The 12631-nt window shown below is 43.5% G+C and overlaps 1 protein-coding gene across 1 annotated transcript in view; it reads right to left on the bottom strand.

Moving 5' to 3' along the window:
- The window catches only part of ADAMTS3 (ADAM metallopeptidase with thrombospondin type 1 motif 3), a 137510-nt gene that overhangs the window by 46675 nt on the left and 78204 nt on the right, over nucleotides 1-12631 (bottom strand). The window contains exons 6-7 of the mRNA XM_083458599.1: nucleotides 7109-7308; nucleotides 2873-2956 (exon numbers count right to left, since the gene is read on the bottom strand). Of these exons, the coding sequence (XP_083314725.1) occupies nucleotides 2873-2956; nucleotides 7109-7308 (284 nt within the window). The remainder of the gene's footprint in view (nucleotides 1-2872; nucleotides 2957-7108; nucleotides 7309-12631) is intronic.

Raw genomic sequence — 12631 nt, 5'->3', positions numbered from 1 at the left:
TCATCATCATCATCATATTTATACCCCGCCCATCAGGCTGGGTTTCCCCAGACACTCTGGGCGGCTTTCAGCACATCTAAAAACATAAGACACCAAACATTAAAAACTTCCTGAAACAGGGCTGCCTTCAGATGCTTTCTAAAAGTTGTGTAGCTCTTTATCTCCTTGATATCTGATGGGAGGGCGTTTTACAGGGAGGGCACCAATACTGAGAAGGCCCTCTGCCTGGTTCCCTGTAACTTCACATCTCGCAGTGAGGAAACCGCCAGAAGGCCCTTGGAGGTGGACCTCAGTGTCCGGGCTGAACAATGAGGGTGGAGGCACTCCTTCAGGTGTACTGAAGGTATACACAGATGCCCTTTTCAGTGGCAGCCCTGTCAGGTCAGAACATCTGCCCTCAGTTGCATAAATGAAAGACGGAACTCTGTGTATAGTTAAAATATAATAAAATACTACTGGTAGTATTTTGGATCTTCTGCTATAAACACTCTCTTTTTTTCTGGCTCAAGGCAGTCAGATCTGCTTGTTGTAGCTGCATATTAGAAACTTTGCAGAAGACATTATCTCTGATGTTTATATTCTTCATCCCTGTAATGAATTGGGGGCTATCCTTTTCTCTGCGGGAGAAGCCATGTGCAGAACAAATGCTCAATGAGTGAGACAGTCTCAGAACCAGGACAATTGTGGCTGCACAGCTGGGCTTTGCTTACATTCCCAACTGCTGGGGGAGAAGAGGCAACCCTCTTGGAAAATAAATCTGAGGCCAATGACATGAACAGAACTGCCAGCATTTCTGCCAGGGGTGCTTGAAGCAGCAGTGTTGTGCACTCAGATGAAAAGGCAATAAATATTTATTAGTGCTCTGGGTTATTGATGAAGTGGTCCTTCCACCCACCCAAGAAGAATATTTATTAGCACTTAAGGATATTAATGAAGCAGTCCTTTCACCCACCCAAGAAGCATTATACTGTCCAACTAAGTGATGGAATAATGATATATACAAATGACTGCTTTGTGCAGCCGTTTTTATCTATAGAACCAAGCCTGTTTTTTCTTTGTCTTTTTGGAGAAAGAGGAGCAGTAGCATCATAAAGAGAACCCTGGCAGCCAAACTACAGATTATGCAGAAGCGGTGGCAAAATTATGAACTTCAGTGTCAAGGAGTGTATGGTTGAGAGAGAGAGAGAGACCAGTTCCTCTAATATAAAACAAAAGTGGTGAGTGCCAACAGAATTGTAGCCAAAATAAAGCTGAGAAACTGGAGTGAAGTGTCAGTATGCTGGAAGGATTCCTAAGGCTCGCAAAAGTACAATCTAGATGATCTAGATATCAATATTGATATAGATGAGATGATCTACAGAGCCAAGCTATACCTCTAACTGTAGGCAGACTAAGGCCCCGGGGCCGCATCCGGCCCAATCTACTTCTAAATCCGGTTCAACGGACGGTCCAGGAATCAGCGTGTTTCTACATGAGTAGAATGTGTGCTTTTATTTAAAATGCACCTCTGGGTTATTTGTGGGGCCTGCCTGGTGTTTTTACATGAGTAGAATGTGTGCTTTTATTTAAAATGCACCTCTGGGTTATTTGTGGGGCATAGGAATTCCTTCATCCCCCCCAAAAAAATATAGTCTGGCCCCCCACAAGGTCTGAGGCATAGTGGACCGGCCCCCTGCTGAAAATGTTTGCTGACCCCTGGGTCTTCACTTATCCTGCTTCTTTGAATGTTTTTGCCTACATGGAATGTGCTTTTGAATTCTGCTAATGCCTCTCAGCCTCCCAGATGGAGGGGAATATCTGTAGAAAGTAGCCTTCAGTACATAGGTAGAATTCACCTTTGCTGCCGCACTCACCTTTGCCCCTGGCTCCACCCATCACTGACTCATGGCCCCTGGAAGGGAATGCATCCTTAAGGCTGAAAAGGTTTCCCCACCCATGACTTAAAGGATGATAATTTGAAGGTATCGCTGGGTTTTCAGAAGCTGACTGCCACTAGATGGCAAAAGAGACTTGGTCTGCTCAGTTTACTCTCCTGCCAAAATCCTCCTAAAGAGAAGTGACAGGATGCAGGCCAGGGCTGTGATTTTGTGGGGTGCAAGATGGGGCGGGGATCTGAATCAAAAACCGAGTGGAGAATTCAGATTCTGGAGACTCTCAGCTTTCAACTTTAAAATCAAGTTTCTAGTCCTTGTGATTGAATTTTTTTATTTGTAAAAGTGTTTGCAGAATGCCAACTGAAGTCTCAGGAGCCAAAAGAGGTGGTTTGGTGGAATTTCTAGTGACCTGGTACATGCAAGGAGGTTTCAATGTTAAGCTACTTTAGCAGTCCAAATGACTACTGAAGTTAAAAATTTGCAAAGCAATTGCTGGGTAAATCATGCAAAGTAAGAGGAATCGCAATGAAGTTTTTTATTTGCATCATTCTGGTGGTTGCAGATTTCAGCTACTTCTGTGCACAGGATTTGGGCTTCCTTGAGTGCAGAACTTTCCCTTAAAAAAATTAAAAAGAAGCCACATGGAATAACCCCAGAAAAATACAAGGCAAAGGATAATAATGAAAAGATCTGTTAGATTCTAGAATGTTGCTCCATTTGCTTTCTTCTTCCAGGCTCAGAATTAAAGCAAACATGATAAGGACACAGACCTTGCTTATCACCTGAGGATTAAGGCAGGATTTGAACCAGCCCACAGAGGTGGCCGTTGCTGCAGCAGCAACTCTCTCTCCTCATTACTCTTCTTCATACACACACAACAAGGAATCCACACACATGTGATGTCTTCGTACAGGAAGCACACATAGTAACATCTCACCTTCCAAAAGCAATTTGGATGAGAATGGAGACAGAAGGGACCATTCACTTGGTTTTCTTACCTTGGTGTAGCCCAACATCATCATGCGAACCAGAACAACGTTTATGTGGACTCCCAGGGATTCATCCTGGTAAATTTCATTCACCTAAAAGAGAGAGGCAGAGAAGGTGAAACCTGAACAGTCACAAATCCAAAGTTTGATTCAGTCGACAATTAAAAGGACAACCCAATTTCTACTTTCCAAAACAGTGCGTGTTGGAACAGTGGGATTTTGCAACTGTGTCAAAGGGAGGATAAATGCATCAAGCTGGTGCGTGTTGTTTCTTAAAAATCTGCACTCCAAATGAGTATTCCTTCTCCTTAGTTTATATCAGTGGTTCCCAAAGTGCTTCCTTCTGGGGGGATGACCTAGGGGGGCACTAAGAGGCAAAGGGGGCAGCAAGGAATGCGGAAGTGAAAATAACTTTTCAGGCATTGGAAAGCTGACATCACTGGATCAAGTTCATCTATTTTGTTAAATTAATTAAACTAAAAAGTTTTAATTGGATTTTGAATCAATGTGCAATTACCATATTGGCCCGAATACAAGGCACACTCCCCCCCCCCCAAAAAAAAATTCCGACCGTGAAAAGTTAAAGTGTGGCTTAAATTTGCGACCTTACAAAAGTTGACTTTTACGATATCGCTGTTGGGTTTTCTTCTACATTGGCCATTTACAGGTGTGAGCCCTTGCAGAATTTTAAGGCAGCAGCTTATATTCAGGTATTGTCTTTTTTTATCCCCCCCCCCTTGAATTTTAAAGGTGCGGCTTATTTGGGGGTGCGGCTTATATTCAGGCCAATACGGTAATTGCTACTGCAATTAATATTTTATTATATTATTATCTTCCTTAGTGGGTCATGCAGAATGCTATTCTGAATAAATGCCTCTTGTGGTGTATGGGGGATGAGCGTATGGAACCAAGGGGGCGGAAAGTCAAAAAAATTCAGGAATCATTGGTTTATATGAACTTTTCATGATCCCTTGTCCTTCCCACTAGCATCACATGTTCTGAGTTTTCCTTGTGCCTTTGCATAGTACGTGGGATTACACCAAAATATTTCAGGTATCTGGAAGAACCAAGACCCCTGCTGTCTCCTGTGTCCCACTAATAGGGTTTTGGGGAGGGAAATTCAATTTAGTTCACTAATTCACACTTTCTTTCTTTTCTATCCTATCCATATTTTATTGCTGAAAGGGCATGAGCCTTTGATCGCATTTGATGAAACTTCTTCATATCCCTCTGTGTCAGTTCTGCTATGGTGAAGCATTTTGTTTCAGATACCAGAATTTAGGGGGATACATAAAGTCAAGAAGCTACATCTGAACCAGTGCAACAAGACTGTTTACATTTTGTCCACCACCTCCCTAGCAAATGATACCCCATAGGGAGGGTATCATTTGGTGCCTTGCTTCAGGCATCAAAATGTCTTGGGCCAACTACATGGAAATGGCGGAAATGACTGGCAGAATCCGAGACCAGGGAGAAGATCTCGTGGAGGAAGATTGGAGGAAATTTAAAATTTATTTGCAGAAACATTGTGAAATTTTTGAATGCTGATGACATTGAAATGAACTGAAGGGGTTCTAGCAACAAGGTAAAATGTAAGATGGGATTGATAATAGATAAGTTAAATTGGACATGAATTTGCTGAACCAAATTTTTAAAAAGGGATACAAAAAAGGGAGGCGTGAGGAAGTCAGGAGAATAAGTTAACTAAAGATGAGAATTTAAAAAAGAGGGAGTTTTGTTTTTATGTGTTTTCTTTTTTTTCTTTTCCCTTTTGTGTTTAATGTCTGTATTTTTGTATTTTGTGATTTTGTATTTTTCTGTTTTTGTACTCTTTTCTGAATTACTTTATTGATAAAACCTAATAAAATATTAAAAAACAAAAAAACAAAATGTCTTGGGCCAGCTCCACTATTCATTTTCTCATTGCTTTGGGATCCTCTTACATTGCCAGCTATCATCTCATGCCTGTTCCAGCTGCTGAAGAGACAAGCCATTTAAACAAAACAAAAAACAAAACTGAGCAATGACTTATCTCTTCAGCAGCAAGAACAGAGGCTATGAAAATGATCTGAAAAGATCCTGCTAATTCGCACTTTCTGTAAAAACATGGGGCTAGATTCAGTTTTACAAGCAACTTTACTTTTCCTAGATTTCTTGGAGGCTATCCATTTCTCTCAGGCTCACAGCTGGCCAAAGCCTTTTAAATGCTTCAGCTGAGCGTGGTTTTGAAAGGCTCATGAAAAATTGACACAGGTCATCCTCTCAAAGATGCAGACACATTGATCTCCCTCCTTCGCTTACAAAGCACTTTTCGGGGGTTGTGAGGGCAGAGGAAGGGGAATAGAGTTGTAAATGAGGTTGCCTGTTGGCAAGAAAGAAAGACCTGTGCCCTAAGTGACAGATGCCACCGAAGCATTTATACAGGGCCGGCTCTATCATTAGGCAAAGTGAGGCAATTGCCTCTTGCACCACATGCTTGCGAGCAGTGGCTGAAGCCCCCCTGGTGTTGCTCCAAAGCGCCCTGGCCTTTTTCCTCTGCATGTTAATACCCTGCCCTTGTACCCCCAAAATAGCCTGCTGCCTCAGGTACAGTGCAGGATGCCAGTCCAAACTGCTTCTGTTGCCTCAGGCAACAAAATGGCTTGTGCTGGATCTGCATCTTTGGAACACAGATTAAATTTTTGCTAGTTTTTATTTTATTTTTATCCATGTTATACTTAATATGATGTTTATTTAAGGTGCAGTCAAATATGGGGACTATTGTGCTAGTTTTCCTGCTTATAATGCTAGCAGGTCTTTTCTGTTTTCTGAGGTATTATGGCACTGTGGCATTTTGAGGGATATATTGCCATGCCGTGCTAAATTTCATTCACACTAGCAGGCATGATGTGAAACGACAAATGATGTCTTTGGACAAGAGAAACCAGTAGGAGAACACTTCAATCTCCCAGGACATTCAATACAAGATTTTGAAGCAGCTGTCTTATTACAAAAGAATTTAAGAAATAGACTTGAAAAAGAACTTGCTGAATTACAACTTATTACCAAACTGAAAACTATGGAAAGACCTGGTCTAAACAGAAATATTGGATTCTTGTCTCATTACACATGCTAAATCTATTTTTGGTCATCTGCATACTATCCCTTGCTTTTTCCTGTAGGACTAATTGCAGTCGTTAATAGTCATCAACAGGTTTACCATACCCATTGAGCCAATCACCCATCTTCCACTACCCTTCTGAGAAATACCCCACCCCACCCTCTCACTATATATAAAGGTCTGGTGACTTCTGTTTCAGTGTATCTGAAGAAGTGTGCATGCACACGAAAGCTTATACCAGAACAAACTTAGTTGGTCTATAAGGTGCTACTGGACAATTATTATTTTATTATTATTATTTTGTGTTCGGACAACGTCACTATTCCCCAACTTTCTGCAGGTTCAGGTTCCTGATACACCCATGAAAATGGCAGGAAATAACTGTATACTAGTATACTGCCCCAAATGTTGACACTTTACTTCTGTTGTTTTCCTGGATTAAGGGGTTTTCTTTTCTGGAAGCAATTAACATGGACATGAGTGCTAAACCTCCACTATATTCTGCTAGATTTCCAGAAGTGGTTTTAAGGTCATGTGAAAGCTCAAATATAGTGCCTAAATTAACAGTTAGGCAAATGCTGGGGGGAAGGAATAAACTGTCGTGTGAATGCACCCTCAGTAAAGGTAAAGGACCCCTAGACAGTTAAGTCCAGTCAAAGGCGAATATGGGGTTGCGGCAGTCATCTTGCTTTCAGGCCGAGGGAGCCAGCGTTTGTCCACAGACAGCTTTCCGGGTCATGTGGCCTGCATGACCAAGCCGCTTCTGGTGCAATGGAACATAGTGATGAAAACCAGAGCGCAAAGAAATGCCATTTACCTTCCCGCTAAAGAAGTACCTATTTATCTACTTGCACTGGCATGCTTTTGAACTGCTAGGTTGGCAGGAGCTGGGACAGAGCAACAGGAGCTCACCCCATCACAGGGATTTCAACCGCCAACCTTCAGATTGGCAAGCCCAAGAGGCTCAGTGGTTTAGACCAGTGTCACCCCCATCCCTTAGTACCTTGACTTCATCCCCCTCCCCACATCTATGCTTCAGAATACACCTGCAAAATGCCCCACCAGTTGAGGAGAGAGGGAGTTAGTCCTGAGTACTGGATGAAAAAACATGCTTCCCGGAACAGCTACAGAGGGAGAGAACTCACTATATTCATCAGGGTGAGGAGGTAGTTCTGAACGTGTTCTTTGCCATGGAATCGGACGACGGAATCATCCACTCCCAGAAGCACCTCGATGTTGTAGTGATTGTCGCCGGCATTCCGGCGCTGCCTTAGCGTCTCGTTCAGCCGTTGCTCTACGCTTGCATACATAGAGTCGAGACTGGGACGCCCCCCAAGGCCAGATTCTAAGGGGAAATAAAAGCACAGGTTCCATTGTTATAATTCATTTCCTACTTTGCCTAGAATTTCCCAGGGGGTTTCAAGTGCCCCTTGACATCCTTTAGTTACAGAAGCCGTACCATAAATTACAGATAGACCCCGACCATCTTTCCTGCAAGCTCAGCTAGAAAACAATGTTGGAAACTCATATGACGTTGCTGAATGCCTTCCAGTGGAAGGACCATATCTCAGTGGTAGAGAATCTGTTTTTCAATCCCTGGAATCTGCAGGTAGGTCTGTGAATGCCCCAAGCATGAAACGGTAGAGAGCTGCTGCCACTCAGTATAGATGGATCATTTCAAGAAACATAATTTGGTCCCGTGCAGTTTTGGCTTCTACAACAGTGTTCTAACCTGAGCTCTTGTGGCCACTGTTTTCTCTGCTTGCCTGGACATCACTGTGGTTGCAGGACGGGCACCTCTATAGGGTCTCTATTAAGTTCTGAATGTGTTCTGCAGCTTCCAGGCCACTGGGAACCATGGGAAATGTTCTTTCCTATGATTCCCAGCATCACAGAACGATTCCAAGCAGCATCTTTGGATGCTTCAATCACCTAAGGCCTAACAAGCTATCATTGCAGCCTTCACCTCCATTTTTTTTTGGGGGGGGAGTAATGGGGGAGTACAGGGGTGCCAACTTGAATAAAATATTAAGTGGCTCAGGTAAGTCCCACCGCACATAACTGATCACATGATGCAGCATGCACACACCATTTAAATGGCAATTCCTGTCAACTTGGCGGGGCACCCTCAAATATTGTATTGTGGGAGCGAAGGGACCTTGGCCCCTAGGAGTTGGCTCCTATAGGGAAGTAACCCACCTAGTCATTAAAAAAAAAAAAAAATAGCGCCAAGATTGTCCATTCCCAGAATTAGTCACTTGTGAATTGGATGACCATTTTATTTTTCAGGGAATCAATATTCACCGCTGATCCCACATTCCCTTTTAAAATAATAAACCCACTACATGTGGTGTAGTGGTTAGAGTATTCGGCTAGGACCAGGGTTCAAATCCCCACTCAGCCAAATGAAGTTCACCGGGTGAAATTGGGGCAGCCAAGGACTCTCAGCCAAACCTACCTCACAGAGTTGTTGTGAAGATTAAAAGAGAAAGAAGCACGAATGCCACCTTGAGCATGTTTGAGGAAAAGGTGGGTTGTGTGTGCAGAAAATTAATAATAACTAGTAGAGGGAATTTAACCAAAGTTCTGAAACTTGCACAACTCCTTCCAGTGAGCAGCTGCAGTGCCTTGCTCAGTAGTGGAGAATATTCTCTCTCTCTCTCTCTCTCTCCTAAAATTCATCTCAGTAGCTCAACAACACATAAGTAACCCTCCTTCCTTCCCCACATCAAACAGCGAGACTTCCCTCGCACTGTGAGCCCTTGCGGGTGAGAAACCCTGCCTAGCAAACAAGCTCTACAATTTGACCTCCGCTTCTTTGCAGGGCTCAAGAATGCAAAGGCTGTGATAGCACACAAGTGGGAAATTCATACCCCTGGCTCCCATTTCTAAAAATTGCTCCTCCTGGCAAGGGTGGGTGGTTTTCTTTCGGGTTTTCTTTTTTTCTTTTTTGGAGCGCCACGTCCAATGGAAATATACAGTCATGTCATCATATCATTATGCCCGTTGCATGAATGGAATAGTCTGAATCGGCAGGTCAGCAGAGGGGGGGAAAGGGCCGTCTGCTCCACACAGGGCCCATGGGCTTGGCTGTCATTTCCCTCTTTAAATAAGTGGTTTTGTGGTCAGGAGTAAGTGGAGAATCTTCCTTTCTGTGTGTGAAAGGGGCAGGGAGAAACACTTTCTTTCCCCAAATATCCAGCTCATTCCTGGACTGTGGATTTGTAGGTTAAAAAGCATCATCGTTCCCTGCCTTTTCCCCTGCGTGAAATATTCAGGATCTTAATTTACGGTATTTTTTGCACCATAACACTACTTTTTTCCTCCTAAAAAGTAAGGGGAAATGTCTGTGCGTGTTATGGAGGGAATGCCTACGGGTTGCATGCCTATGGACTTCCCTCCACTAAAATCTGCGTGCATGTTATGGTCAGGTGCGTGTTACAGAGCGAAAAATACGGTACATCCCCGGCAAATGGACAGGTACAGCCATCTGCTTACAGGAGGGGGGGGGAGGTTTAGCCTATGGGAAAAGCACCAAGCAGTTCCATAGCAGGGCTCACCAGACTTTATGCACAGTTAAACAATGGAGGAAGAGATGGCCAACAACCTGTTGTTTAGTCGTGTCAGACTCTTCATGACCCCATGGACCAGAGCACGCCAGGCACTCCTGTCTTCCACTGCCTCCCACACTTTGGTCAAACTCATGCTGGTGGCTTTGAGAACACTGTCCAACCATCTCATCCTCAGTCATCCCCTTCTCCTTGTGTCCTCAATCTTTCCCAACATCAGGGTCTTTTCCAGGGAGTCTTCTCTTCTCATGAGGTGGCCAAAGTCTTGGAGCCTCAGTTTCAGGATCTGTCCCTCCAGTGAGCACTCAGGGCTGATTTCCTTCAGAATGGATCGGTTTGCTCTTCTTACAGTCCATGGGACTCTCAAGAGTCTCCTCCAGCGCCATAATTCAAAAGCATCAATTCTTTGGCGATCTGCCTTCTTTATGGTCCAGCTCTCACTTCCATACATCACTACTGGGAAAACCATAGCTCTAGATGGTTTTAAAAGAGGGTTGTTTTTATGAGCCATCCTCAAGTAGCAAATTCTGCCTGCCAGCCACCCACAGAACAATTGGCAAATCAGATGCAATATTCTTTGGGATGAAGAGAATGCAAACACCTGGCAGAAGGTAGGATCCTCTCTTCCCAATCTGCTTGCTAACCTGCAACCTTCTGCACGCCAAACAGATGCTCTGCCGCGGAGCTGCTGCCAAAAGCTATTTTTTAAAGTTTCCGTTACCTGTAGCAAATCTGTTTGAAGCAGACATGCTAATCTCATGTAATCTCGTTCTGAAATTAGCCGGGTCATTCTCATCTATGTGTCTTGCAGCCTGGCTTCCTTGGCTTTACACTGGTGTGGCACGTAACACCACTGCCAGCCACATTTTTTTCTGCGAAGAAACTGTGCTGATTTAAAGATGATCCTTAAGAGGTCACTCGCTCATCTTTAAAAATCCAGTTCCTTTACTGGGGTGGCAACACACACACACACACCAGCTTTTAACCTTTTTGATGTTTTACAATTTCAGTTATAGTAAGCGATTAAAGGAACCTTGTTTAAAACAAGGATGGGGCAGCCTATGACCCTCCAGATTTTGTTTATTCATTCCTTTCTTGCTTTAAAAATATATAAACTGCATGTTCAAAAGACAATAGATTTCAGACGGATATACGCAGGAATTTAAAGTCTGCAAAACAACAGGAGAGACTGGAGGAGGTGGTTTATTGTTTTGGGTGTATGTGTGTTGTTCTTGTTTGTATTTTGTGTTTTTATGTTGTGAGCTGCCCTGAAATCTATGGATGAAGCATACAAACTTAATAAATCATCATAATAAAATAACTGTACAATGAAACAGAGGGGGAAACTATTCAATCCACTGAAAGCACCACAGTTTTAAATGCCAGGGCAAATTAACAAGGGTTTAACCTATTGCTGGGCTCCATCTCCCATCAGCCCCCGCCAGCATGGCCAATGGTGAGGGATGATGGGAGTTGTAGTCTGAAAGACAAAGCAGAAAACAGTACGTCCAGAGACCCACAGATTCCCCATTCCTGATTTAAGGGGAAAACTGAATTCAATACAAACACACACTTGGCACACATACACTCTCTTAAAACTGAATTATGACCATGTATCAAAGTACAGCGGTACCTTGGGTTAAGTACATAATTCATTCCGGAGGTCCATTCTTAACCTGAAACTGTTCTTAACCTGAAGCACCACTTTAGCTAATGGGGCCTCCTGCTGCCGCCGTGCTGCTGCAGCACGATTTCTGTTCTCATCCTGAAGCAAAGTTCTTAACCCGAGGTACTATTTCTGGGTTAGCGGAGTCTGTAACCTGAAGCATATGTAACCTGAAGTGTATGTAACCCGAGGTACCACTGTACTGAATTAAAGCCTGTGATTCTATATAAGAAAAATAAGTGCAGAGGGTATATGTTTCGGACTTCTGAGGCTAAGCACTGTCATGTATTCGATATTTACAAGACTTAAAACCTGCAAGTTGCTGTAACATCAGTAGCCGACTGTGTGATGGGATGAATACACTCACCTGATCACCCAACAGCTGAGTCGACGCTGCTTACTAGGAGGTGATAGAGAGGCTGGTGGAGTGCAAAAGCATCATAAGCACCAGATTGCCTCTGCCATTGCATCTGCACTGCGCTGACCTCTCCGATGCGTCACCTCCCAGTATGCAGCAGAGACTCGGCTCTCAGGAAGTCAGGCAAGAGCCACCACCCTTTCACTAAGAATCCATGGAGGTCACGTTGATGATTCTCTTAACTGTGCAATGTGCTCGGTTCCAGATGATGAATCTCTAGCACTCTACCAACCAAATGGCATCTACATTTAAGGTCCCATCTCATAGAGGAACACTAATTTTCCTGCTAATTTTCCTTCTGGAAACTGGTAGAAAATTAGCTTTCACGTAACTGATCTTAATTAGCATCCTTTTGTGCATGGGAGCACAAAAGGGCAAACACAAATCTGCCGCTCATCCCTAAGCAGAGTTAAAAGTGCATGGGAACTCATGGCTAAAGGTTTTAGATGGGGGTGGGTAACCTATAGACCTCCACCACCCCTTACCAATGGTTAGCTGGCTGGGTCTGATATGAACTGGGAGTCTTCCAGCATTTGGAGGGCCACAGGTTAAGCACCCCTGTTAGATCGTGCTCCCACGTTCAGTAAAGGCTATTTTTTAGTTATAAACCATTTTTTTTAAATAGTGACCAATGCTCAGGATATGTATTAATTGCAAAATGTAAAGCTTGACTGAAATCCACCTTTCTTCTCACGGATTGAAACCAATCGTTTAAATAAACCTACCCTGCCTTTTCCTCGGTTAAACAAGGATTGTCCAGTTAGCTAATAGGCCTAGAAAACGAAGTATTTCAACAAACAGTGCACTCTTCAGTTCATTCCCTGCTATGCACACACCTACACACACCCTGTAGTTATTAACCTAACCCGCTTTGAATCCTTGGATTTCAGCCAATGCAGTTCCACTTAGGTCAGTGGGGCAAGACCATCTTAGGCAGAAGCATTTCAGCTTAACTAGTTTGTGGATCAAACTGATGACCTAATGAGGTTAGTGGAGGACTAACAAGCTCAGTGGG

This window comes from Podarcis liolepis, assembly GCF_965112155.1.
Source record: "Podarcis liolepis genome assembly, chromosome: 9".
NCBI lineage: Eukaryota > Metazoa > Chordata > Lepidosauria > Squamata > Lacertidae > Podarcis > Podarcis liolepis.
The sequence above is the reverse complement of the archived record's forward strand: the minus strand, read 5'-3'. Positions and strand labels throughout refer to the sequence as shown.